At 39.5% G+C, this 25,548-nt stretch overlaps 1 protein-coding gene across 1 annotated transcript in view; it reads left to right on the top strand.

Moving 5' to 3' along the window:
* Positions 1-13,622, top strand: part of MYRFL (myelin regulatory factor like) — a 46,436-nt gene extending 32,814 nt beyond the window's left edge. The window contains exons 17-25 of the mRNA XM_029085259.1: positions 280-351; positions 469-515; positions 640-804; positions 5,597-5,671; positions 8,758-8,845; positions 9,067-9,141; positions 11,200-11,308; positions 13,368-13,442; positions 13,536-13,622. Coding sequence (XP_028941092.1) covers positions 280-351; positions 469-515; positions 640-804; positions 5,597-5,671; positions 8,758-8,845; positions 9,067-9,141; positions 11,200-11,308; positions 13,368-13,442; positions 13,536-13,622 — 793 coding nt within the window. The remainder of the gene's footprint in view (positions 1-279; positions 352-468; positions 516-639; positions 805-5,596; positions 5,672-8,757; positions 8,846-9,066; positions 9,142-11,199; positions 11,309-13,367; positions 13,443-13,535) is intronic.
* Positions 13,623-25,548: the final 11,926 nt, after the last annotated feature.

Here is a 25,548-nt window from a genome sequence, read left to right as displayed (position 1 = left end):
GCCTGTGGCTTACAATCTGTCTGTGAACTGATTACTTTGAACTGGTGTTTTGATTCTATTTACAATGGAAAAATTACCATACTTTGATTTGAATTTAGCTGTATACAAGAATCTCACCTAAACCCCATTAAATTCAGCCAAAGTTTTTCCCACTAAAGCAGAAGTGATCAGAGTTAACTCTTACATTACTACATTTGGTCCAGGTGTTGTCCAGGTATTGTTCATATTATCTTACATAGGAGATGGATGTAAATCTACAGAATAATTCTCTTTCTACAGTGCTTTTACAATATGGACCCTATATTTACTTAGCATTCATGACAGACGTTTTGAAAAACATCCAATTTACAGGCAAGTAGTTAAATTAGTTAGTGAATTAGAATTAGTAATAGATTTTGGACCAATCTGTTTTGGTCCACAACTCTGAAGTCTACTTCTTAATGAGTTGTTTTTCTTTTTCTTCATCAGCAGTACCCCAAGTTCTGTTGTACTCTCTCCCTCTACCACTATAGAAGGTACTGTATCTCTGCTGGTCTCCATACACATAACAGCTTTCCATTTTGGTGCTATTATAAAATGCCAGTAGACACACAGAACTAGTAAGAATTATGTCTTTTGGTTTTTTTTTTTTTCCTTTAGCATTGCAGGGGGAAAGCACAATTTCTCAGAGCACGCAACCCATCAGCAGGATCCCTGAAGTGAATTTCTGTGACATTTTGCCTTGTGACAAGATCCATTGTTGTCCAATTCATCAACAAAAAGTAAAATCTCTAAGTTCCGAGAAAACCAATATGAATGAGAAACGTAAGTTGAAACATTGATTTCTAATAATTTACAATTTGAGTAAAGACTATATGAAGAGCGTGGCAAGAATCTGTAAAGGTAGCTAGCTTCCTACGAAAGAGCCTAGTTCAGAGGATTTAAAAAAATCCTGATATAACTAATAATCACTGCAATCAATATGTTTTTGAAAAATCTGTCCTGGTTACCTTTAAGACTTCTGGGTCCTAAGATGTTTTATCAGGTGTCACTGGTCTTCCTGGCCATTAATGAATGATTTCATGTGAACCAGAAAGTCACTAATCCCTTTAATTAAGCTTTGGCTACCATTGGCCAGGAGTTGACTTGGAGGGTGAATTAACAGATGTGAGAAAACCCAAAACACTTAATGTTGTCACAGTGTGGTGATACTACTTCTTTTCTGTGGGCAGACACAGAAATTTAGCTGCCAGAAAACATAAAACTTAGAATTAGAACTCTGCTCATTCAGGCAGAGTTTTTGAGTAGAAAAATGTTATTTGAAGGTAGAGCTCTGTGAAATAAATTACTTTTACTGGAATGAATTCTTTTTCAGATGTTGTCTGCCAGATGTTTTGTGTGTAATATATGAGTCGATGTATTTTTTACAACTTTTGTAATATTTATAAGAGAGTTAATACATAAAGGTATGCACATGTTGTTGGAATCTGTATTCCTATTTCCCAGGTCTTAACATTGTCAAAGTCTAGAAGCAAGTGTTAGTGTTACTATACTCTTTCTTTCTTGGCCTTGAGAACAATTCTTGCACCAACCACAGTTGACAAATTGAGGTGAAATCAGGGACGAATGCAGTTCAGCCTCTGAAGTACAGATGTCTACCAGGGCAAGCGTTGCCAATTGCTGTGACATTCTTACCACGTGAGCTGTTTCAGCGGGATTCAGACACTGACCATTCTTCATACTGCAATGTGCTGTTGTCTGCAGACAAGCTGCGTATAAGTGGTAATAAGTGGTTCTGGTGATTTGTGCTGCCCTGTGGCAGATATAGCTCAATACAGTGCTTTCAAGGGGTCATACCTATGTGATTTGTATTGCTCTGAAGCCTGAAAGAGTGCTGAGTAATTAAAAAGACATTGATCTCATTTACAAATGAGGGAACTATAGATGGATGAAAATGAAATATGAAAACCTACTATCCCCAGCTGGCTGCTTTTGATATTAGGTGGAAAAAGAAGATAAGAATAAACACAAAGCATTACCTTCTCAAGGTCTTATGCTCCAAATAGCATTAAGTGTGGATCCAATTGTGAAAAATCAGCATGGTACACAAGCTACTGAAAGCTTTCAGATATGCACAAGTTTAATGAAGCTGAATGTATCCCCAGACAGAAGGTAACAATGTCAATATGAAATCAAAATGGAAGGAAAACCAACAAGCTGCTTAATGTTGCTGTAGCCAAGATAAATGAAAGGGAAAATTTCTTTTGTTCTGAAAAGAACAAAAAGCTAAGAGTTAAATATGGGGAATAATCAAGATAAACAGTGGATATTTTAGAATCAGCTGATTAGCCTGATTCGTGGAAAGATAAAACTATTTGACGTTACAGTTGAATTAAATACTAATTTAGGAGTTCATTTTTAACAGACCTTTTACTGTTCCACCATGTGATACCTGAATTCAGTGGGCGCAGTCTACTACCAAGTTCATCCAGTGTAGATCCTAATCCCTTGCATCTCAGATTTGTTGAGGAGAAGGCTGTTAGGAGTGTTGGAGTAGAAACAAAAGGATTCATAAGCAAAAGAAAATTTATTAAACAAAAATTCAGCACATCTTTATGTAGTCTAGCTTAATGTGGCCTTTTTCCTCATACTTTATTTGTTTTAAGAACTGGTTTCTCTGAAGGATTTATACTTTTGAACGTCTATTGATTTCAGTGGAAAGGAGGAGCGTGAATACCCTTCAGCATCTAGGCCTTTTCTGCTCCCTGCTTCCATGCTGTTAGTTCTCATTTCCCGCCCCTTCTCTTTAAGTGTCACTGGTAACGAGAGGCTGTCTGTGGGTGTTGTTTTTCCCTGGTGTCTCTCCCCTCACAACAAAAGCTCGGTGAGGGCTCCTTATGGATTTTGGTCAACTTCATGCATTTGCATTTATTTTCTTCAGATATTAATGGATTCATAGTAAGGTACCACCACAAGAAATCATCAGCAGGTTTTTTTCCATACTGCTTATAGACTATTATACAACTCATGTGAATTAAAACCAGAAAGTGCCTGAGGCAATAAAAGGACACCAGATTTATTGGATGAGTTTATCTGAATCTTATCTGAAGATAATTGTTGTCCTCATTAAATTCTAGTCATGCTCATACTTTTATATTTGTTACTGAATTGCATCTCCACACCCTGCATGGGCCTTTGAGAAAGCCCTCAGATTTACTGTATGTGACAGAGTGGAAGTTTACCACAATTTGTGGAAGGCTGCTGCAGTATTTTTTGGTGATTCCTGGTGTTCTCAATTGTCAACTTCAGCACCAAATAAGAAATACATCAGGGTCCTGTTTTTTTACATTTAATTTGGATTGCATCAGCTTAAAGGACAATTGTAATTTTATGAAGAGTAAAAAAATATGAAATAAAAACAATTGTATATAGTGGCTGCTGACTCAGAGTAAAGAGTTGAAATCTGAGTGAAATAAATCTGTCGTCTTCCTAATTTTTATATAAATTTCTGATATCCACTTAATGCTTTCTTCCATCATCTAAGAATCACAGTATTAAATGTTTAGTAATTCAGAATATGTAATAAATATTCCTGCCAACACCTGCGCAGCTGAAATACTGTATCTACAGGGAGATCATCTTTCTTTCAGTGAACAGTCTTTTACCTTTACCAGGGGATATAGGTTTTCCTACAGAATAGTTCTGTTAGTGAAAATGCAAAAAGGCAGGGAACGTTTAATACACTGCTAACGTATCTAGACCATTAAAAGAAGACAGCAGAAAGGGAAAGGAAGGTGTGACAACTAGTTTGTAGATTAAAAGGCCTCAGTGGCCATTTTTTTAGCTGTGTGGCAGCAGATCACCGTGCAAAGAAATGGGACAGCAGATGACTACTAAATACAACAGTTACCACCTAAGTTGGTAGAACTGGCAGAGCTGTATGATGAGCAAGTAAACAGAAAATAGATTCAAGGAATAACTGGCAGCAGTATTACAGATTCATAACACAAAAATGATGGAAATTCCAGAGTTGATTTTGTATTGCATTGCTTCTGGGTCCTCAGATTCCAGTTGTTAATGTTGTTTTATGCTCTCAGTCACCTACTAGCATGAGGAAAGTCTGAATTTTTATATTTCCCAATACTGAAATGAAAACCAAAATCTGGAATGAATAATAAAACAGTAAGGTCAATCCAGCTGTCTTGTTTCAATCTCCATGAAATAAGGCATTTTGATCATTCCTTTTGTAAAATAAATATTTATACAATGAAGCAGTGACTTCTGTTCTAAACAGTCATGCTGAAATCAGAATGTTCCCTTTGGAAAACGTGGGAATGGAGCATTTTGGTATTCTAGAAATACATGATTCCATTTTTTCACAGATGAACTGGTATTTGATGAAGCATGTTAGTTTAGGCAAGATCAACATTTCTCAGTGCCAGCTTATTGGTAACAAGTTTTGGGACAGATTCTTGGCTGGCAATTAGTGTAAAAGCACAGGAAGAGCTTTAAACCATTTCCCATGGACTTGAAGGGTCATTTTCCTTCCTTAGGTTGTACAATGTGATGATTATTTAAAAGGTCTTTTAAAGCTCACTTTTCTAGAGAAATGCTGAGAAAATGAATAGAGTTTAAAAAAAAATCGTCAGGTTACATTTCCCAGCCTAGTTCAATGCTTGAAATTACAGAAGTGACATCAGTGAGTGTGGTGATCATGTTGTTAGAGCTGTGTATTAGTTTCTTTAATTTGATGACTCATTCTTCTCTCTCTGAAGTACTGTGTCTCACTTGGGTCAGTGCCTTACATCTCACATTCAAAAAACTAGGTTATTTATCTGACTTATCTTTGCATGGCAGATGCCCATTTATTTATTTTCTCACTAATAAGAAAGATGTGGCTTTACGATCAGATTTGTGCTGAAGTGCCTGACTGGATGTTGACTTTCTCTTTGACTCTCTGTTGTAACAGTTGGTGATATTCTATTATAACAATTGATGATCGCTCTCTACAACTACCTGAAAGGAGTTTGTAGTGAGGTGGGTGTTAGTTTCTTCCCAAGTAACAAGTGATGGCACAAGAGGAAATGGCCTCAGGTTGTGCCAGGGGAAGTTTAGATTGGATATTAGGAAGAATTTCTTTACTGAAAGGGTTCTCAAGAATTGGAACAGGCTGCCCTGCCCCAGGGAACTGGTTGAGTCACCATCCTTGGAGGTGTTTAAAAGACTGTTGATGTGGTGCTTAGGGACGTGTTTTAGTGGACTCGGCAGTGTTAGGTTTACAGTTGGACTTGATGATCTTAAAGGTCTTTTCCAACCAAAGTGATTCTATGATTCTGTGTGTGGGATGGAATCTTTTCTATTAGGCTATTTTTTGAAATCTTTTATACATTCAGTAAAATTTCAAAAGCTTATTTCTTGTTATCCACAAATTTCTTTTGACTGTATATACGTCATTCTCAATAGAGGTGCTTTGTATTTTAAAGGTTTCTTTTGTTGATTATGCATGCCTTTATCCAAGTGATAATTAAGAAAACATCTTCTGCTGTTGTATTCATATTTTGCTGTTACTGCTGAGCAAGGCTAACTTGAGGACATTTTTGCATACATCCTTTCACAGGAAAAAAAAGTAGCATGTTACCTGAACAAGATCCAGTCAAAAAATCTAACAGAAGACCCGATCTTGGAAATGACTGTAAGTCCCATGTTTTTTAAAGAAACTGTTGAAATGTATAATTGTATAACTTTGAAAAGCTACCTTTAGGCTTGGAATTGTGCTGCTGAAATTTAGAGAAGTTTCATTTGTAACTGGTCATTGCAGAGAATTAGCACTTAGAAATCTATTAAATACCTGTGATTCTCTATAATTTTCTTGTCATTGCAATTTATTCTTACATCCTCCTTAGATCTTTATAGTCGTTCTGCCTGCCCTCTCTAGAGTTCTTAGACTTGGCTTCAGATGCAATAAAATGACAAGTGATGTTTTCCTTGACAGGGGCTAAAATCTTGTAAGGTACACAACGCTGCTGGCCCTTATCCAGCAAAATGCTTAAGTGTGGTATTTGTGTGCAGGGAGTGCATGATACAGGGTAAAGGAAATGTTTGGGGGTTGGCGCAGTTGACCTAACGGATCAAAAAAATCAGCTGCTGAAAGGGTCCATCTCTACGTGACAGTACCTGCATCAGTGGAGATGAAATCAAGTTCTTCGACACAGGACATTTGTCTTGATTTCAGGCACCTGTTTTAGTGACTGTGCGCTGCTGTCAGAGCCAGTCTGGGCTGAAAATACTGATTCTTTTCCATGAAGATTATTATCTCCTGATTGCATATATTATAATGGCATGCTTGGACATTCATCTAGTATGAGCAGGATTATGCCTTGTCTTTTGTTCATGTGGATGCTCTGTTTTAAGGTTTGGATTTGTTTATAAATGTTTGATTAAAGATTAGGCAATATTTGGATCATAAAACATCTATACATTGGCATGCACTTAAAGCAGGTTGCTACCTGGGGCTGTGTGAGGAATAGAACACAGGTTCTGCTTGTTGCTTGCGTATGCGCCAGTGGGGTGATCTGGGAAAAATTATTCCCCTTCTAATTTTTCACGTGGGTACACACCTCAGAAAAGTGCCTCTGTGGCATTACTATGATACATGTTGTAATGAGATGCTGTGTCACAGGGAAATGTTCTTCTGTGCTAGTTCTTTGAGATGAACATGCTTCGTTTCCCGCTGTCACTTACGCGTACGTGTGAATATTTGCAGGCTGAAAGTATATACTACCACAGAGATATTTTATAATCAGAGCACAGGTCAGCCTATGATAAACTTTCTTTGCAAAGTAGGGAACTGTTGCTGTAGAACAGAACAGAAGTACAAAACCAGTCTTCAAAGGGCAATGTGAAGAGCAGACTTGGGTCTACTGAACCAGGTCCTCCTTATGCTTTCTGCACTGCATTTCAAGACTTAAAATATCAGCTGCTTGATGCTGTAGGCAACAACTGGAGTCTGGCTATCTGCTAATGGCTCACACACTCCCTCCACATTTGGGCCTTCTCCAAACCATTGGCAGTGTAAACCTCAGTTCATTCAGGGGGATTAAACCTATTCAGACCCTTCTGTTTGAGGACCTTCCACAATTCAGACTGAAATGAGTTGATTTAGGGGTCTGAGATGTTGCAGGTGCCAACTATGGACCTATACTTTTCCAGTGCTGTAAATGTATCAAGAAGAAATAAGCTTTTCAGGATTCAGCTCAGAGCAGTGAGAGAAAGCAGAAGCTGTGCTGCAGTGCTACCATGCTGGTTATTGCCATCTAGCTCTCTGCAGGGTTAATCTGCCTCTGGGAAGAATCATGCCATCATGGCAGTACTCTTCATCTCACCATAACTGGCCACCCCAGGCAACACGTGCATGGCACAGAGATGCTGGCCCAAGGTATCACAGGAGCCCTGTGGCAAATGGGGAAACTTAATCCAGCCTAGTTAGGGACAAAATCACTCTAGTAACTTTCCTCATCTTTCCTGGCAATTAGAACACCAGCTATGGTTTGAGGTTTTTTTCCCCAGAAATTAGTCTTTCAGTTACTAGTGTCTAGATACCTAACTGCATTGCATGCTGCCCTGAAATGTATTTTATAGAATCACAGAATGGTTTGGGTTGGAAGGGACCTTAAAGATCATCTAGTTCCAACCCCCCTGCCATCAGCAGGGACACCTTCCACTAGACCAGGTTGCTCAAAGCCTCGTCCAACCTGACCTTCATCACTTCCAGGGAGGGGGCATCCACAGCTTCTCTGGGCAACCTGTTCCAGTGTCTGACCACCCTCACAGTGAAGAACTTCTTCCTAATCTAAACCTAAAATCTTCTCTTCCTAAATCTAAACAATCTAATCTACACCTACCCTCTTCCAGTTTAAAGCCATTTCCCTTTGTTCTATCGCTGCCTGCCCTTGTAAAAAGTCCCTCTCCAGCCTTCCTGTAGTCCATGTGCATATGTATAAATACAGAATATATATATCTGTTTATACATAAGAAGTTGAGCTAATTCTAAAATATTAATTTTGGTAGAGTTTTTATTCCATATTCTCCTTCCTCAGACTATAGAATTTCTCTAGGTTCAGGATGTGAGTGTTTGAGAGATAGCTATATAATACCCTGCTAATTTTAGTTGTTTTTATTGCCACAGTTTACTTAGGATCAAAGTGCATATAGATTTGGTTAGCTGAGCGTATTTTGATTCATATTTCATTATGTTCATGTATGTAGAATATTATAAAACTTTAAGCTCTTGGAAGTTCTAGGCAGTGTTTTAAGATATTCATTGGAGTTAGATAATTTTTCTGCACACTAGATTAGAAACAATTTTTGTTGCAATCCAAATTATTTATCTCAACAAAAAAATATTAATTTTTAGCAAAAGTAATGGTTACTTGCACGAGCATGGCTTCTAGTACAATAAAATTAGTATTGTCACATTTGTATCCTACTTGGACTGACACCAAAATAGCCTTTGATGTCTTTTCAAAAGAAGATGTTATAGTATTAGGTACCCAGGATATTTGTCCTTGTAAATCAAACAAAGATCTTACCTCCTCTCTAATGGCAGAATGAAGGTAATCAACCAGAGACTTTTTACTGAGCCCTAATTTGGACCTGTAGCAACTCCTGTAGTGGCAAACAATGGCACAGATGCCACTTTATTAACTGCAGTTTTATCATACTCTTATCTAAGATTTGTGAAATAATAAAGAAAAAAAACATTATTCTTAATATTTTTAGGGATTGATACAACAATCAGTTCCATACAGATTTTGGAAACTCAGCAAATCCTTGACAATCGCTATTGCAGTAAAAATCTACAGTGCAGGTATGTAAATTGTTTTATTATGGTTTATTATGGTGGAACAGAATACCTTTAATGTGGCATGGCTATTTGACTGGTTCCTTCTCATGGTTGTTTCCTCTGGTGTGCAGGAGTTTTTTCTACCTTTTCATATTTTTTCTTTTTAAATCTAAATGCAATTTCCACGTTTTTGCAAAGATACTATCTATCTCAAAATCCTATATGCATTAATGCCACTTTTTCAGGTCTGGAAATTACAGCTATGTTATTCCTGTTAACAAATACACACCCATGGATGTAGAAATCTCACTGGAAATCAAGTAAGTACAATTAACGATAATGCATACATAACAAGACAGTGGTTCATTTTTTTAATAGTAATTCTTGATTGCTATTGTGACACTAAGCTGTCCTTATTCAGACTGGGAAAACTCTAAGCACAACTAAGTCCTTACAGTAAACTTTTGGGTAGGTCCCTTGCTGTAGCGTAGGCCAAATACCATGCTCAGCAGAATGACAATTTCACCCATTGGTGCAGATATTAAAATCCAGTAGTCTTAAGGTTCAATCTAATAATAATTTAAGCAGACATGTACACATATATTAACAGGACTGTGGCCTTTGGCCTAGGGATTTGAGATTTTTTGTTGTAGAGAAATATTATTAGGAATATACATAAATAACTCCAGAGAACATCTCTTTTGACCTGTTGTGCCGAGCCCTGTAAGAAGGAATTCTTGTGCAGGAACGTCTGGTGATAAAATTATGACTTACAGAAGGCATACGCCTTACTCCTCTTAGCATGTATTTTCTCCTCAAATGAAAATCTAGCTCTCCTAGGAGTACCTAATCTTTTCTTTTGGGATTCGTCTCTGAGAAAGGCCTGCAAGAGCCAGAACAGCTGCCAAACACTCTGCTTGGTGACACTTTGACACTTCATGACTCCAGTCTCTGCAAGAAAGGGCTCTGAAATTATGTATGACCTTTAGATCCAGTCTTTTGATCTTGAATGTTATACTTGTAAACATCCACCTTTTTCAGATAAGAGGAAATATATATAACAGTACTCCTGAAGGGCGTGCTTGTTTTCTATAGCAACTGAAAGTATATCTTTTAAGTGTTTGCCATTATAATCTAGTAATACAGCCCTCCCATGCAGGGATTAATATGCCATGCTCAGAGATTCACTGAAGCAGTTGCTGAATTTATTTTGGATAGTGGCTTCTGGTTTAGGACAAGGTGGATTTTCAGTATATATCTTTTCTATATCTTTTCACTAAAAAAAGCCACAAAGTTAACAGAAATCAAAACACTTAACAAAACCCAGACATATTTGGATTACTCTGTCCAAATACTGTAAATACTTAAAAGATTTGGAAAACCTTTATGTGTGCCTGCTGAATAAAATCAAATGAAACCAACACACACTCTCTAGGACAGAGAATTTGCTATATATTAATTATATGCTTTAAAACTTGTGTTTCTTATAATACCTTGTTAATGTTGTGAAAGCACATTTTGGGGAAGAGGGGCGGGAATGCTTCATTGTTCCCCACGGCATAAACTGTAAATATTCACATAACCTTTTCCCCACCTTCTCATTTTTTCTGCTAGCCATTGCCATATCTGAGTTCCTTTGGATCTCCAAGGCATTTTTGTTTGTTTATACTCTTCTCAGAAAAGCCATTTGGTAAGCTAGGAAGTGCTGGAAACTCTCTCTAGGGGTAGTTTGGAGAAGATATGACCGTGGGATCTTTGCTGTTAAAGAATTCTGAATGAAATTGTTTACCATTGTTTTCCCAACAAAGTTGGGATTTTTTAAACTTTTTAATAATATATTTGCATTTGTACAGTGGCAAATGGAAGATATTTATATAGGTCCCTGTTTTATAGCTTATTATGAGTTTGTCTTCCATAAAATTGATGTTGTGTTTAGATGTCCAGGTACCTTCTGGCACAGGTTATATTATGCCTATGCATGATGTAAGCCATACAACTCAAGCATGTCATGACCATTAATTTGTATAAAAAGTCTATGTACTTTTTATACAAATTAATGGTCACTTTTACTATATACAATAGCTACTGGTATGAATGGTTTGAGGACGTTTAGTGTCCTAGATTTATCTTAACCATAAAGCTTGCCCAGATTTCCAAATGTAAAACATCCTCTGTTCGTGGGAGGGAATGAGAACAGATTAGAGGTTGGTGGCTTAGATTTATCTCCTTCATATCAAACAGTGAAGTAAGCTCCTCTGCTTTATTTTTCCACAATTCAATTATTTGGATTTTTCCCCCTGTATGTATATTGTATTTGTGTATGTGATTCTTCTGTTTAAGAGAAATGGGATAGATCCTTATTTTTCTGTTTCTTGAAGCACCACAGAACCATTAATTATATTTCTCTGCAAAGTCACATTTGGCAATTACTGTTCCCATTATTCTTCAAGCCAAAACAGTAGGAAGAATTTCCTAGAAACCACACAGGTAAGATTTTTTTGCAACAATACTCTGGCTTGTGGGCTTAATTTTTATAAAATTAATGGCTGCAAAATTCTGATCTTGATTATGGCAGTAGAAATCCAAATTGTACTTTGAGTCTGCCAGTCATAGCTGGCATTGGTATGATCATAATGAGATACAACCTTTTTGTATTAGTAAGTTTTCTGCTGAATTTTATAAAAATCTATCTAGTGACTCTCTACAAGGACGGTCTTCAGTCTACTTCAGCCTAACTCACCACTATAACTGTTTATATCTCCAGAAACACTTAAGACATGGGAGTACTTTTCACACAGGGCCTTAGGAAAGAGTCTTCTCCAAACTATCATCTATTCTACTGCTTCCATTATTGTCTTATGGGTAATAAATTCCAGTTTTTAAGTCTTTAATTCACTGGAAACAATGGTAGTATTCCCCTTTATTTCTGTGTGAAAATGAGTGGACCAATAAATCTCTCCAGGTAAAGTTCCTCATTGTAAAGCAAGCGTTGTTTACATGTCACTCTCTGGATTGCCTCAATGGGAATAAAAGCTGTTAAAACATGTTAGCTTTTCCCAGTAAAATATATTTAGGGACCAGATCTTGCAAACTTTTGGTCATCTCCAGTAGATTGATGCAGACCTTAAACTCTCTTCAGATTCTCTGGAAATATAAGACTCTTTCAAGGCCTTAATTTGTCTGCATTGCTTGGAAATGTTTATTCTGGCTAAAACAATAGGAAAGGCAGAAGCTAGGATAGTGGAATTTCTGAACACATGACAGGAGAAATCTCCATGAAGTTGGAAGTCACTGTACAGTTGTCTTCAGATTTCTGACCTCTGGTATTGTACATGATATGTTCATAATTTATTTTAAATTACTTTTTTTGTGCTTTTTCAAATTAGAGCAGTTGGGATAATTTGACAAAGCACAAAAAAGTGAGCTTATCCTTAAGCTGACTTTCTGATCAACTTTTCAAATGTCTTTGCAAAAAGTTATAGGCTTCTCTGCAACTGCTGCAAAGCCATCAGGAAGCCAAAATTGTTTCAACAGAATTGAAATTTAGTCAGACTCACAGAGTTTTGCAGTGCAGGAATATCCTTGAAGCTTACTGCCAAAACTGATCACAGAGATTTCCTGTGTTGACCTGAAATCCACATCAAAAGACTAAAGCTAACTAGCCTCCAGCAGCAGTGAGCCTTCAGGTTTGATGTGACTTAGAATAGAAATGCTGCCTGGTTGGAGAAGCTTTTTTCAAGAGGATTTTCATAAGGACTGGAAGGCTTGTTCCCTACCAAAAGGCAGGACAGCAATCATTTGGACTCAGCAGTCTCACATAAGTTGTATTATGTGAACATATTGTCTCCAGCAGAGAGAATGTGTCAGAAAGTGAAGGGCAGAGGGAAAGATAAAAGAGTATAGACACTAGAAATTGATGAAATAAAAGTTACTATGGATCATTAGGTCAAAAAGAGGTGAGGATTGAATTTTTTTATTCAATGTAGCATAAACATTTCAGATACAAACTATATTATCTCCTTTGTACATGGCAGAACACTGCAATCAAAAATAGCATGAAATCTTGCCTGAGTCTGTTTTTGAAATACTGAGTGAAGATGCTGTTCATATCTTCAGAATATATAGAGGAACTTTCACTGCCTTCCAAGGACTACTAAAGTTGCTGTTTCAAGATCAGCAGAATTGCCATTTGCTACTATTAGACCTTAAAGCTCTCAGGCCACCTGGCACATCAGGAACAATCCCTATTTATTGTGGGATTTGCTTGGAAAACTGGAGAGGGAGTTCTGTTACTCAGAGGCAGCTGAGTGTCACTGGGAGCCAGATGTCTGTCAGTTCCTGTGCAGAGCTGATCAGAGAAACTCACATTTACAGGGTTTAAAGTCAGCACTTTGTCTTTAAATACTCTGACTATAGCTATCAAGTCTTGTTATCATAATTACTTTGCACTGCATTTGTTAATGAAATGTTTCCAGAACCTCTCCTTCTCTCCAATTTAATGTGAAGGAAGGTTATCTAATCTCTCTCTCTCTCATTTATCATCTAGGGACGTCAGCATATTTGGACTCTCCCTGTAGCTAAGTTGTATGACAGCGCTTACTATTTCCGTGTAGCTGCACCGGTAAGCCTTTTCAAATGGCAACACAGCAAAAGGCAAACAGCATTCGAACTGAGAGAAGATCCTATATGATTCTTCTTTATTTTTCTTCTACAGGGTTTTGCAGGCTGCTCAACAGATTCTTACTTTGCTGGAATGTTTTTTACTGATTACTACTTCTATTTTTATCGGCAATGCGACTAAAATGTTACTGATCATTCTGTTCTTTGAGGAAAAGACAATGAGGCTCTTGATCTGAAAATAGACTTGTGAATGGCCCTTGCTTTTTTTTTTAAACCTCTTGCTGAGTTGTACGATACTTTCTTGTTTGTTTCTCTTTTAAATGAAAAAAAAAAAAAAAAAAAAAAGGAGAAAAATAAAGTGTTTGACAACAACTGTAGCTCTGCATTTCCAGGAACTGTTTCTAAAAGGATGTGAGGCAATGGAATATACAATGTATAAATAAAATAATCCCATTGATCATAGTGAAGTTATATCGTATTGTACATATAGCAGACAAGAACAAATGGGTAGGACCTCTGCTGAGCTGTGATACACTCCGGTTGTCAGAAGATGGTAAGATAATAAAATGTTACTTTCAGTCAGGAGACCTGCTTCTGTCCTACAGGCGTATACCTTCTTTTACTATCTATCTGCTGCACTTTATTTATATATAATTTTTTTTTTTCCCCTAACAAAACCAAAACCAAACAAAACTTTGAGAGAGAAACGTAGCACTGTGCAAATGCCCTCTAAAATAAGTGCTGTAAGTTAGGGAACAACAGGTCAATTCTGCGGTCTGTGTTAAGTATTTCCATTTCAGAAAGGAGTATCATAATTGCTGTTACAATTGTGTGATTTAAGGATGCTGCTGCTGTTGGAATAAGGTATGTTTCAACTACCTCTGAACTATTTACTCCTAAATTCAGGTTATATTTTTTTTTATTGGTGTTTGTGATTTGTGCTAGTGTGATGAAAGAATAGAAATATTTGAGAATAGTGTCTTGCCTGCATGGCTTTCTAAGATGTATATAGATATACACTTGCATAGGAGAAATCTTTCTGTTTATATTTAAGAAATATATTTTTAAGGTAAAGCTATTTGAATTAAATTCCACATTCAGTTGTGCAGACAGAAGGAAAACAGATGTAATAACCAAGTACAGCGTAACTCATGTTGTGGGGTATGTTTGGAACAATCATTCATTTTATGTAGAGAAGAGAACGTAAATATAATGGTGGGACTGTAGGCTTTTAAAGATTTAGAATGTAAAAGTTACATTTGAATAGCCTTACTCTGAATTAAATTCTTTGTTTGGCAGTGAAAGGGAAACATGAAGAAGAAAAATTAATCTCTAAAAAAGACCTGACCACAGTCTTTGTAAACTTCAATGTGTCTTAATTGTATATTTATTGCCTGACAATGTGGTAGGAGAGTTAATTTGGTTTTGTGCCTTCATTTGGCATTTCTTTTGTCACTACTCTGCAATTTCCTTTAAGGATGACCACCTCATTGATTTTTTTAGATGTGTGTGCTTCAGTTGGGGTTAACTGCGATGTCCGTGGGGTTTTTTTGCCTTAAGTGACTCCCTACTTTGACCTTAAACAAATAAGGGTTTGGTTTTGTTTTTTCTTTTTTTTTTTTCTCCTGGAAAGTATTTATGGTGTAGACCACATGTCCTGTAATATCCCAGAGACTAACTGGACTTGGAACTCTGTATCCAAAAGCATCAGAATTTTGTGCCTTTAGTTTTTTATGGTCCATACTTAAGAAATGCCATCTGCTCAAAGATGATAATGCATGTGGATTTTGAACAAAGATTGTATGTTTCTAGACCCACCTGCTTTTCATCACACTGTTTTGGGTTGAAACACTCTTCTCAGTGGCATAGAGCACTGCAGTATGAGAATATAAGCTCCCTGTGTTTCCTGTTCTCAAAAAAAATTCCTGTGATTAGAGTCTGGGTGAGACACGTGTGGGATAGCAACTATTTTCTTTATGAAAAAGCTTGTGTGATTTTATTACAAATTACTTTACCTGTTCAAGAATTTTCAACTAGTTCTTTAGTGCTGTTGTATGGTTTTTAGTACAGGTATTCTTGAAGATTTCATTCAGACTTAAGTTGACAAGTTGCCATACGAAGGCTGTGTTCTAACACGTCTAGGCTAACAAAAATCCACCTTGGCAAAAGCTACGGAAGACCTGGCAGAAATTAAATACTTGGCACTGAAAAAAAAAAACCCTGTGATAAATAGTCTTCAGGCTCCTGAGAAAATCTGCATGACAGTGAGCTGAAAGACTTTTTAAAATGGGATGACATATTAACAGTAGTGTTTTAACCATTTTAAATGGGAATCTGATAACTTCTGCCCCTTCATGACACTAATTGTATTGGGATTACCACTGAACGAGTTAGTGGATCAGGGGGCCAGGAGAAAATGCTAACAGTGTAGCAGAACCCTGAGCATCCCTGAACATGTTCTCTTTTTCCATCTAGAAGTTTAGCCTAGTTAAAAAAGCAAAACTGCTATTTGCCTGCGATTTCACATGCACCGGGTCAAAAAGTGCAAGAGAACGTACCTGATGTAAAGATTGAGTGTATACTTGCGTTATGGCTCTTTTGTCTGAGAGTCAGCCACATGCCTGGTCACCTGGAAATCTCAGAAAATGTTTTAAATCTCCTCCCCCCTGGATATTTTCAGAAGACATTGAATTGCCAGGCACATGCTGGCTGACTGTACAGTGCATGTGCCACAGGTTCAGCAAGCCCAAGGAGTGTCAGCCTGTGCTGGTTTTGGCTGGGGTAGTGTTAATTTTCTTCATCCCGTAACTTGTATGGGGCTGTGTTTTGGGTTTGTGCAGAAAACAATGTTGATAGCACAGGGGTGTTTCAGTAACTGCTGAAGGGTGCTTACACAGAGTCAAGGCCTTTTCTGCTTTGCAGACTGCCCTGCCAGCAAGGAGGATGGAGGTGCACAAGGAGCTGGGTGGGGACACAGCTGGGACAACTGACCCCAACTGATCAAAGGGATGTCCCAGATGATAATAAACTGTGCTCAGCAATAAAAGCTGGGGGAAAACGAGGAAGGAGGGGACATCTGGAGTGATGGTGTTTGTCTTCCCAAGTAACCGTTGTGCGTGATAGAGATGGAGATGGCTGAACATCTGCCTTCTTATCTGCCTGCCGATAAGAAGCAGAGAATGAATTCCTTGCTTTGCTTTGCTTGTGCACACAGCTTTTGCTGTACCTATTAAACTGTCCTTATCCCAACCCACCTGTTTTCTCACTTTTGATTCTCTCCCCGACCGCACTGGGGGAGAGTGAATGAGTAGCTGGGTGGTGTTTAGCTGCCTACCAGGGTTAAACCATGACACAGCCCCACCATATGCACAGTGGGTGATATGCATGCCCAGATTTCGGTCCATTTTGGTGTGGAGATACCAGAGCTCTAGGAATGATTCTCACTCCCATATCTGCTGAGCCTTCACTTTCCAGTGCCTGGGAAAGTGGAACTCATCTTGATACCACTGGTTTAGTGACATTGTCTATGTTGTGCAGTCCTTCTCCCTTGTTTTTTTTTGCCATTTCTGTGTGCTCAGTGATTAAATTGCAACAATTTTTAATAGTGGTCATTACAACTTGAACAAATTTTGTGATACTGAATAATGAATTATTAATGTTTTATGTACATTCTACCTGGAAGAGGAAATTCTCTTCCCTTACCTCCTTTTAGCACAATGTGGATGAATTGTAGAGACCTCTAGACATCCATCACTGGAGTATTTTCCCCTAACTTGAGAGTGAGCTGACACAAAGCAACTTCCAGTCTGGGTGATACAGCCGTAAATTTCAGGAGGCAAAACTAGAGCTAGAATAGAGCGATCTGTTATCATCTGATCAGGGTTTCAAACCATGCTGTTCATACCAAGAAACATGATTAGGTAATTCACATTTTCACTTGATTGTAACACAAATTACATAGCCTTGCTGTTAGTAAGTTTGATCTAGTGGTGGCAGTGGCTTTTTAAGTGAGGACTTGGGATCACTTGAAAGCCTGGTGCACTAACTGGAGATGCTATAAAGGGAAAATCTGCATGGTCACCTCATGGACACCAAGTACAAGGCAGAAGAGCAGAACGAGTGGTTCTGGGGTGTGAGTCTGCAGCTGGAATAACCAATAGCCTTCGGGCACAATGCCAGCCGAAGCTGTAGACAGCTCTGAGCAAAGGGGCACTTTGCTTTCTGGCTGCAGCTCAGTTCAAATGACTCTAGTTCAGAAGAGGCCTGGTAGATGGTGGTCAGGCTATTTGTGCTGACCCGGTTAGATGATGTGAGCCTACCGTGAGAAGCTGGCAATGCCAAAGCTGAGTTTGGAATCCTGCACAGTACAGGTCTGAAAGGAGACCTGGATGTCAGCTTTTGAGCAAGTCCAATTTATCTACATTTTTCTAGGATCACAGCTTGCTTCCTGGAATCAGAAAAATACTTGCATTAAGAATTGATAGCAGGTTAAATTCTGCCCATAGCATGAGAAGTTGCTCAATCAGGAGTCATTTGCTTTTTAAATTACAGATCCATTGCACAGAACCTGAGACAATCCAGCTGCAAAATGAAAACCTGATTTACATAAGATTTACTCTTTCCTTCTCTGTTGATCTGAGTGCTAGAGTATGTTTAAAATAAATCAGTTCATTGTAGGTATGGAAACTAGTTTCAAGATACACAGAAAATTAATCATAAACTAGTTGCAGTGCTTAAAGACTTCTATATGGTAAGTTGCTTTCTATTAAGACATGGCTTTTATATATGGCATTATAGTACACTTAAAAATATTGAACACAACTAATGGAAATTCATTATAGGAATCATTTACTGATCTTACCTTCACCTTGGAGTAATTCTACTTAATGTCCCAGCTAAGCAGGGGTACAAAGAAACAATTTCCTGCAGATTTGTGTCCTATAATGCTGACAGTCTGCCACTGCAAAAATCCCAGCCACTCTGCTGGCTTCCATGGATTGCTCTGCCATGTGATGTTTGCTTCCTTCTATGTTCCCACCTGTTTGATGAGGCAAAAGGCAGGACCAGCTTTGATTTGATCAGTTCTCGTACTCCTGGGGAAAGCTGTCTGCTTCCTCACACAGGTTGTTCTTACCTGCCTTTGGAAATATTAATGGTGTCTGTCTGTTTCTTTGTGTAGGCACCAGTTTGGGCCTTTTTCTCTTCTTGGCTTCATATTTTCCTGAATCTTGTTGAAAGATAATATGGCTGAACCTCTATAGAATTTGATTGTAGTTGGTCAATGCATTACAAATTATTAGTAATCAGAACAGGGAGGTCAATGATATCAACATGGAAATTTGATGTTCTGTTTGAAGCCAGGATTTAGCTCGTTCCAGACAAAAGAATCTCTAGGGATGGCTCTCGGGTTTCTTAGGGGAGATTGTGCTTTTTGAAACAGGATATTTGGGAAGCTTTAGCTTCTAGATCCAGAGCTTCGGATAACATCTTTGACATTAAGGAAGCTGGGGTTCAGTCTTGCTCCTCTGTAGACCTGGGGCCATACATGAAGCCTTCATGCCTCCATTGCTTGCCAATACCTTTTCTAACAGTATTTTTCCTTCTTGAAGGGGAGGAGTTACTGGAAGTGGAGCAGAGTTGTAAGGGTACGTGAATTAAACACACAGAGATGCTTGTACGTGTCAGGATTATATAAGTTTGGGACTTATCAAACAGACCCTGTTTTAGTAAAACAACATGCTGAAAAATCACATCCAGTGAGGAATATACAGGTGTAACTTTAGCTTTTCAGTTTGAATGCTTTGATTTTAGCATGTTAAAGCAAAATCCTCATTAGGCTATAGAAATATTTCTCTGGAAAAAGCATGAACATCTTTTTTTCTGGACAATGTTAATCAAGTAGTTGGAAGAAACAGTTTTCACTGTTATGTTTCCAAATCCCCTCCCTTGCTGTTATGCATGCATAGTATTTGTTAATTTTTTCTAATCTGATATGGGTGTGTTTGCTTACTGTGGAATGAGTAATTTTAATTAACATCTGCAAACCATCAAGTAATACCTGGAGTGGCAGCTGCTGGCTATGTCCCACACTCTCAAAATCATTTGGCTGAAATAACAGAACTTGCTAAGGAAAGGCCAAGGCATAAGCATGTCCCCATCCTAGATTACATGTATTTTGTACACTGACTTGCTTCCTCTCCTGTTATTGTCCGAGCTTTGGGGGTGCTGAGCGGCAGTGGCATCCTGGCAGCAGGCACCAGCAGCCTGGCTGATGCTGCCCCGGGCACTGTGGCTGCTGCTGGGTGTGGCCGGGCCCAGGCACCCACCGGCCCAGCCTCAGCTCTACCCAGAGAGACTCAGGACGTGGGACTTACTGAGCACAACCAGAGGGGCAGTGGGATTCGGGACACATTAAGGCACTTTAGTTGGTCCTAGTGTGTCTTGTCCAGGACCAGTGTAGGGTAAAAAAAGAAAAATTAATGTACTCATAGGACTTCGGGCAGCTTAACATTCTCGTACAGTCTGCTCCCCTCCCCCCCCCTCCCCAGCTTCCTCAAAATCATGTTTTCTGTCAAAATAGCACATGAATGAACATTTTCAACGTAAGCCCAAGCCCGATATTCAAAATAACAGGTTTGACAGAGGCAGTCCTGACCCAATTTTAACCCTGGTTGCTATGGCGTGCTGCAGGCTGGGCGGTCGGCAGGGCAGGGCGATATGGCAATGGCACACAAGCCTTTTGTTGCTCCTTGGCCTGGGTCCAGCCAGCTTGTTTCCCCCCTTCGCCCTCCACCCTGCAGCAGCTGGCAGCAGCCTACATCTGTGGGCCAGGAGCAGCAGCCAGGCTGCAGCCTCTCTTGCCTCTCTGGCTCAGTCTCCCAGAGGACCTGCTTTCTCCCAGGCACCCAGAGCTGTTCCCCTGCAGACCACAGCTCTCATCCTTTGGCTCCATGCCCCTATATTGGCAAAGCCTTCATCCTCCTGCTCCCAGGCTTTGAGCAGGCTCCCTCTCCTCTTCCCTCACTAGTTGCTTTCCAGCCATTCTGTGTCCTGCTTTACTCCCTCCAAAAAAGGAACTTGTTACAATACTTTTCAAGGATAAGATTTAAAATAGATCATCTTCTTAGTAATGGGTAGAAAGGAAAGTGACTTTTATGAATAGGATTTAAAACAAAACTCATTATTTTAAAGATGGATGTTTTAATTTCTAGTTGGTGTTAAATATATCATAATTGCCTACATGCAGTAATGTAAGCACAGGATTTGCAAATTTGAGTTTCATGTTAATTTAGCTGGTAGAGATACTCTGAGGGGTAATCAGTGCTTTGCATTTTTTCATTCAGTCTTAATGTTACACTTTCCCTTCTACAACATAATCTAAACCACAGACCAGCTGGCTGTGTTGATTAAAATCCTCTTTCTGCTTTTTATTAATCTTCATGGTTCTGCCCTAGCATTATGACGCGGTCATGGTCTGTCAGGAAGGAAATCTGCTGGGCCAGAATGCAGTATTTACAAATTGAGATTTCTGCTTAAAGCGTATTGCTGATTCCTAAAATAAGTTGAGTCCTGAACACTGTTACATCTGCAGAGCCTTACATGAGTTTGAAATAAAGCTCTTCAGATTAAAATACTTACAAGCAATTCGTTATGTGTTTGGCTGACACATTTCCTCACTGAAAACCTAGATTAAGAGAATGTCAGGGGATGGGGGTAACAGAGGACTTTTGTTGTCAATAGGCCTAGTCCTGCCTTTTGGAGGTGTTGTCATGCAAACTCTTCATGTGGACCCCTCATTGCCTTTGCCTTGATGGTAGAGGGAGAATGGGTGGGGCCAGGGTATCGCTGCAAAGGAAAGCACTGATCCAGGTGCCAGAGGTTCCTTGGGATGCAAAGCAAAGGCAGGAAATGTTCTCGTATGGAAGGTGATGGAGCAGCAGGAAGGATGCTCTGATTCCCAAAATTCATTCAAAGGCTGCTGGGGCACAGCCTCAATCTTCTTTGCTCTGCCAAGCTCCTTGCACAAAAGCTGTTTGTCCAGACTGGATGGGATTCACCCCAAACATTAACGTGTTCTGTGTGTTGTTGCTTTTTTTGTAAAGAGCTACTTGATCATGATGAATTGATTTTGTTTAAACTAATTTGATGTGATGATTAGGCAATCACTTTAGCATGTGTTTTTCAATTAGCTCTCATTAACAAAATGAGGCAGTAACTAGACATAATCTATCTTTTCTTGATTTCTCACAAGGTTAACTAAGACTGCAAATATTTTTGCTGAGAGGTTTGGATATCTTTGGATCTAGGGATGGTTAACGTGGTTATATTCTGTAGTTATGCTGCGTATACTTTGGCCAGGATCCTATGCTTAAGGATGGTACTCAGTGAAAATGTTATGCAGGTAGAAATCTACCTACAGGTCTTCTCTGCACTCTTTGCTACTGTATGTTGTTGTGGGGGACTGTGACAGTGCAGACACTTGGGGCAGAGAGAACACAAAATTATGATAGATGCTTATAAATAATGCATATTAATACCACAGAATTTTGCTACTGGGGGTGAAGTTTGGTCTTAGGCTTTACTCATTTGTTTCCATTGTTGCACTTAACCACAAACACCCAATTTTACTATTCAAAATAAATTGCCTTTTGAATTCTATGCCATTGCTATCTTGTTTGAGCTTTAGTAATGGGCTGTAAGATTTTCAGGTTGAAGAGTCAGGGCCCTAAAGTTTTCTGGAAGATTTATCTCATGCTGAGGAATGATATGCCTCAGCTCAGCATGTCTCTCACCCTTGCAGGGGTATCCCTCCTATAGCAGAGTATGACAGAGATGGGCCATGAAGATGTGAAATACCAGCAACGTTAAAACCATGGCTTTGGATGACACCAAGAAGAAGGATTTTTCCTGTGAGCCACCTCTGCTATGACTTGAACTGTTGAACACAAGCTCTAACTATTTGGGAATTAGTTTGTGAATGGAGCTGTTCTTTCTTCATCTTCTTGTGGGTGTCTTAAGCCTTTGTAGGGTGCCTTTTCCTCGAAGTCACGTTTCTGTTTCTAGCCTGATTTGGAATCTGCTGCAACCTTATGATTTTGCAATTTTAATCTTCAAAAAACAATTCCTTTTTCTTACTTAGAATGCTGCAAAAAAGTCAGTTCTGACTTCCCCCCTTCCCAATGTACTTTTGTCAGTTTTCCAGGTACTGACAGTAGTTTTTGAAACTCTGATTTCTTCAGGCACAGAGACATGCACTAGCAGCTTGCTGTGGTAACCGCATTGCTGATAGGGTGCTGGTGAGCATTGCTTGAGTGGCTACTGAAGGTTCATGGGCACTACTTAAAAAACCAAAACCTAAAAGGTTACTGGGTGGGGCAGGTTGATCGCCTTGGTTTTATCCTCATGACTGTGCTGTTCTTACTTTCATCGTACGTTTGCCACCTCAGGTGTTTTCTTTAGTATAGTGCACATAGCAGTTGGGCTCTGGCTGCAGGACTGACTGGTAGCGGCATTCAGTTGATGCTCTTCCCCTGTAGCCTCCTGTGCTCCCACCTTGTCCCCCTCTACAGCATCATGGCTGAAGCAGCTCAAATTAACCTCTTGGCAGTTGTCTTATCACTTTCCTTTGTGATCTCCTTGCTTTGAGGTTCAGTCTTTTGCCTTGCCTTTTGGTAAATATCATCCCAAGTTCAAAATTCATGCCCTGTATTCGAGAAATATTCAGCAACTTGGTATTTCTCTGCTGGCTTTTGTGTTTGTCCCTCCTTTTGAGCCATCACTTTTGTCCCTGTGCTTTCCCATGTAAATCCCTCTTCCTGTTCACTATTTCCTACAATTACCAACCCAAATCAGCAGAGGCTCAGCCATGCCACCAAACATGTATTTCATGAGCTTTCATACTTAGTGTTGTTTCTTCAATGGACTTCTGTGCTTGTTGATGGTTTTACTGACTTCAGCTGGTGCTCCACTTAACACTGGTGGCCCTTCCTCGTGGAAGGAAGAAGGCCCTGGGGAGAGCAGGCCTCCAGCTGCTTTGCCCACATGCACTGCTAAGCATGGGGCACAAACGGAATGCTTCCCCAGCAGAAAATACAAAAATTAACAGAACTACTTAATGAAAAGCATACAAACTCTGCATTTCTGGGTCACTTTACTGTCCCTTAAGGATTTCTTTTTGCATTAAGTTTTGTGGTTAAATATATTTTTCAAGACAACAAAAAGAGTGGCCTGAAGGATCTCACTCAATCCATCTATATTGGTGAGAAAGCGATTTAGTTCCATTGCTTCTCTTCAGGCAGCTACTGAGAACCATGCTCCCTGTCTTTACTTATTTAAACTGAATTAGGTATCATGGTTACACAAATCAAAACAAGAATGGTCTGTGTATACATGAAGCAGTTGAAGTTCTGTTTCTGGAGTAAAATATATATTAAGAAATTTGTTTTCAATGCAGAAAGAAGAAAAAAATCTGAACCTGTTGAAGTCAAGCATATTAAAGGAGATGACTGCAAGAAGAAGACGCATATGCTGTACATAATATATGACTTTCTTCCTCTTCTGTGTCTGCCCTCCGAAAAATTACAAGGGCTGAAACTGAAAACATCATTAAATGTTAATCTGGTGGGGCTTCCTTAGTGCTAGCGAGGTCAGACTCTGCTGCAGAAGATAGTGACAGATGGAGCATCCTCTGTGAAATCATTCTGTGTTGCCAAACGCCGCCGGTAGACGAGCTGTCTGTCACTGTGCACGTGCTCCGGCCATGCGCCCTGTGAGCTCCCTACCCCAGGGTGGGAGTGCTCAGAGGAACCTGGCCCCCTGTGCAGGAAAACACTGGCATGGGCATGTCATGCAGACACCAAATCAACAACGATGGGCTTCAGATTAGGGCCAGTAATGAGCTTTCTGCCTCTGTGAAAGCATCATAACCTGGAGGCAGGAAAATGCGGTTTTTGAGAATGGTTTGTCCCGGCATAGTGCTGAGCCAGGGATCTCTAAATGCGTTCTGAAGGGCAATGTCCCTGCTGAGTCTGGTTCCTGTGTTTTTCATCACCTTGTATGAAAAAGACTCAAGTCTTGGGGACTTTCCACGTTTGCAAAATTAAGTTGAAGTCTCCTGACAGACTTAAGGGCTTTTTCCATAAATAAGAAAAGTATACTGCAGCTTAGACAGAAGGATAAGTTTTGCTTGGTGTCTAGATACGCCTGCTTGTTACGCTGCCGTGCTTTTGACGTCACTACCTTGTAACTTGCCAGCTACAAGTGATGGATGAAACTGCTTTAGTGATGAAACTGCTGACAGGAAAACGAACAAGTCAGGTTCCTCCCTAAAGCTTTAACGCAGCAAAAATGGGAATGATCCCTAAATCAGGGCCTCCCCCAGTTCCTTTTTGCCAAAGAAGTCCTTTGTGGCAGAGGAGCTGAGGCTGTTCCTCAGGGCTGCCAGGGCCAATGTTGCAGACACTGTGGCCTGAGGGCCTGTCTGCTCTCATGCAGGAGCGCTAGTTCAGTGTGACGTACCCCAGGGCCATTGCACATCGTTGGTCTGCAAGCCTCATCCTCTGCCTCATGTGAGACAGCTATTCCCACCACTGGTTACAAACATAGTTCAAGCAACTTGTGAGAGGCACTGTCACCATTGATAAATTATATGAAGTTTAGATCTTTAGCAAAAATCATTAGAAAACAGCAGAGCTTGTCTCAGCCCCTGCTGCTTTTGAGCCCACTCATTTCAACTGTCTAATTTGAGTTCCCCATTTTCCCAGTGTGGATGATTTCCAGGAGTCATTTGCTGATCTCGATTGCCTTGTGAAGGCTAAGGACATTTATGCAACCTTAAAACAAAGCTTTTATACTTAAGTGTTAGGTCAAGAATTGAGGTTTTGTATTCAGGCTCTTGCCTCAGCTGAATTGAACAGCATCAAACCTGAAACAAATGTGCTGTGCACCTTCACCCATGGATCACAGCAAAGAGAAAAGCAACATCTTTAATCTTTGCTTAACAGAAAGACATTATACTTGCCAACAAAGGTTGTAGTTATTTATGCTTTTGAGGCAAATACCCAGCATATGGAGATGGCTCAGCCCTGAACAGAATAATGCAGAGGGAC

Source organism: Antrostomus carolinensis, unplaced genomic scaffold (genome assembly GCF_000700745.2).
Source record: "Antrostomus carolinensis isolate BGI_N321 unplaced genomic scaffold, ASM70074v2 scaffold1006, whole genome shotgun sequence".
NCBI classification, from domain to species: domain Eukaryota; kingdom Metazoa; phylum Chordata; class Aves; order Caprimulgiformes; family Caprimulgidae; genus Antrostomus; species Antrostomus carolinensis.
This window is presented reverse-complemented; position numbering and strand designations above follow the sequence as displayed.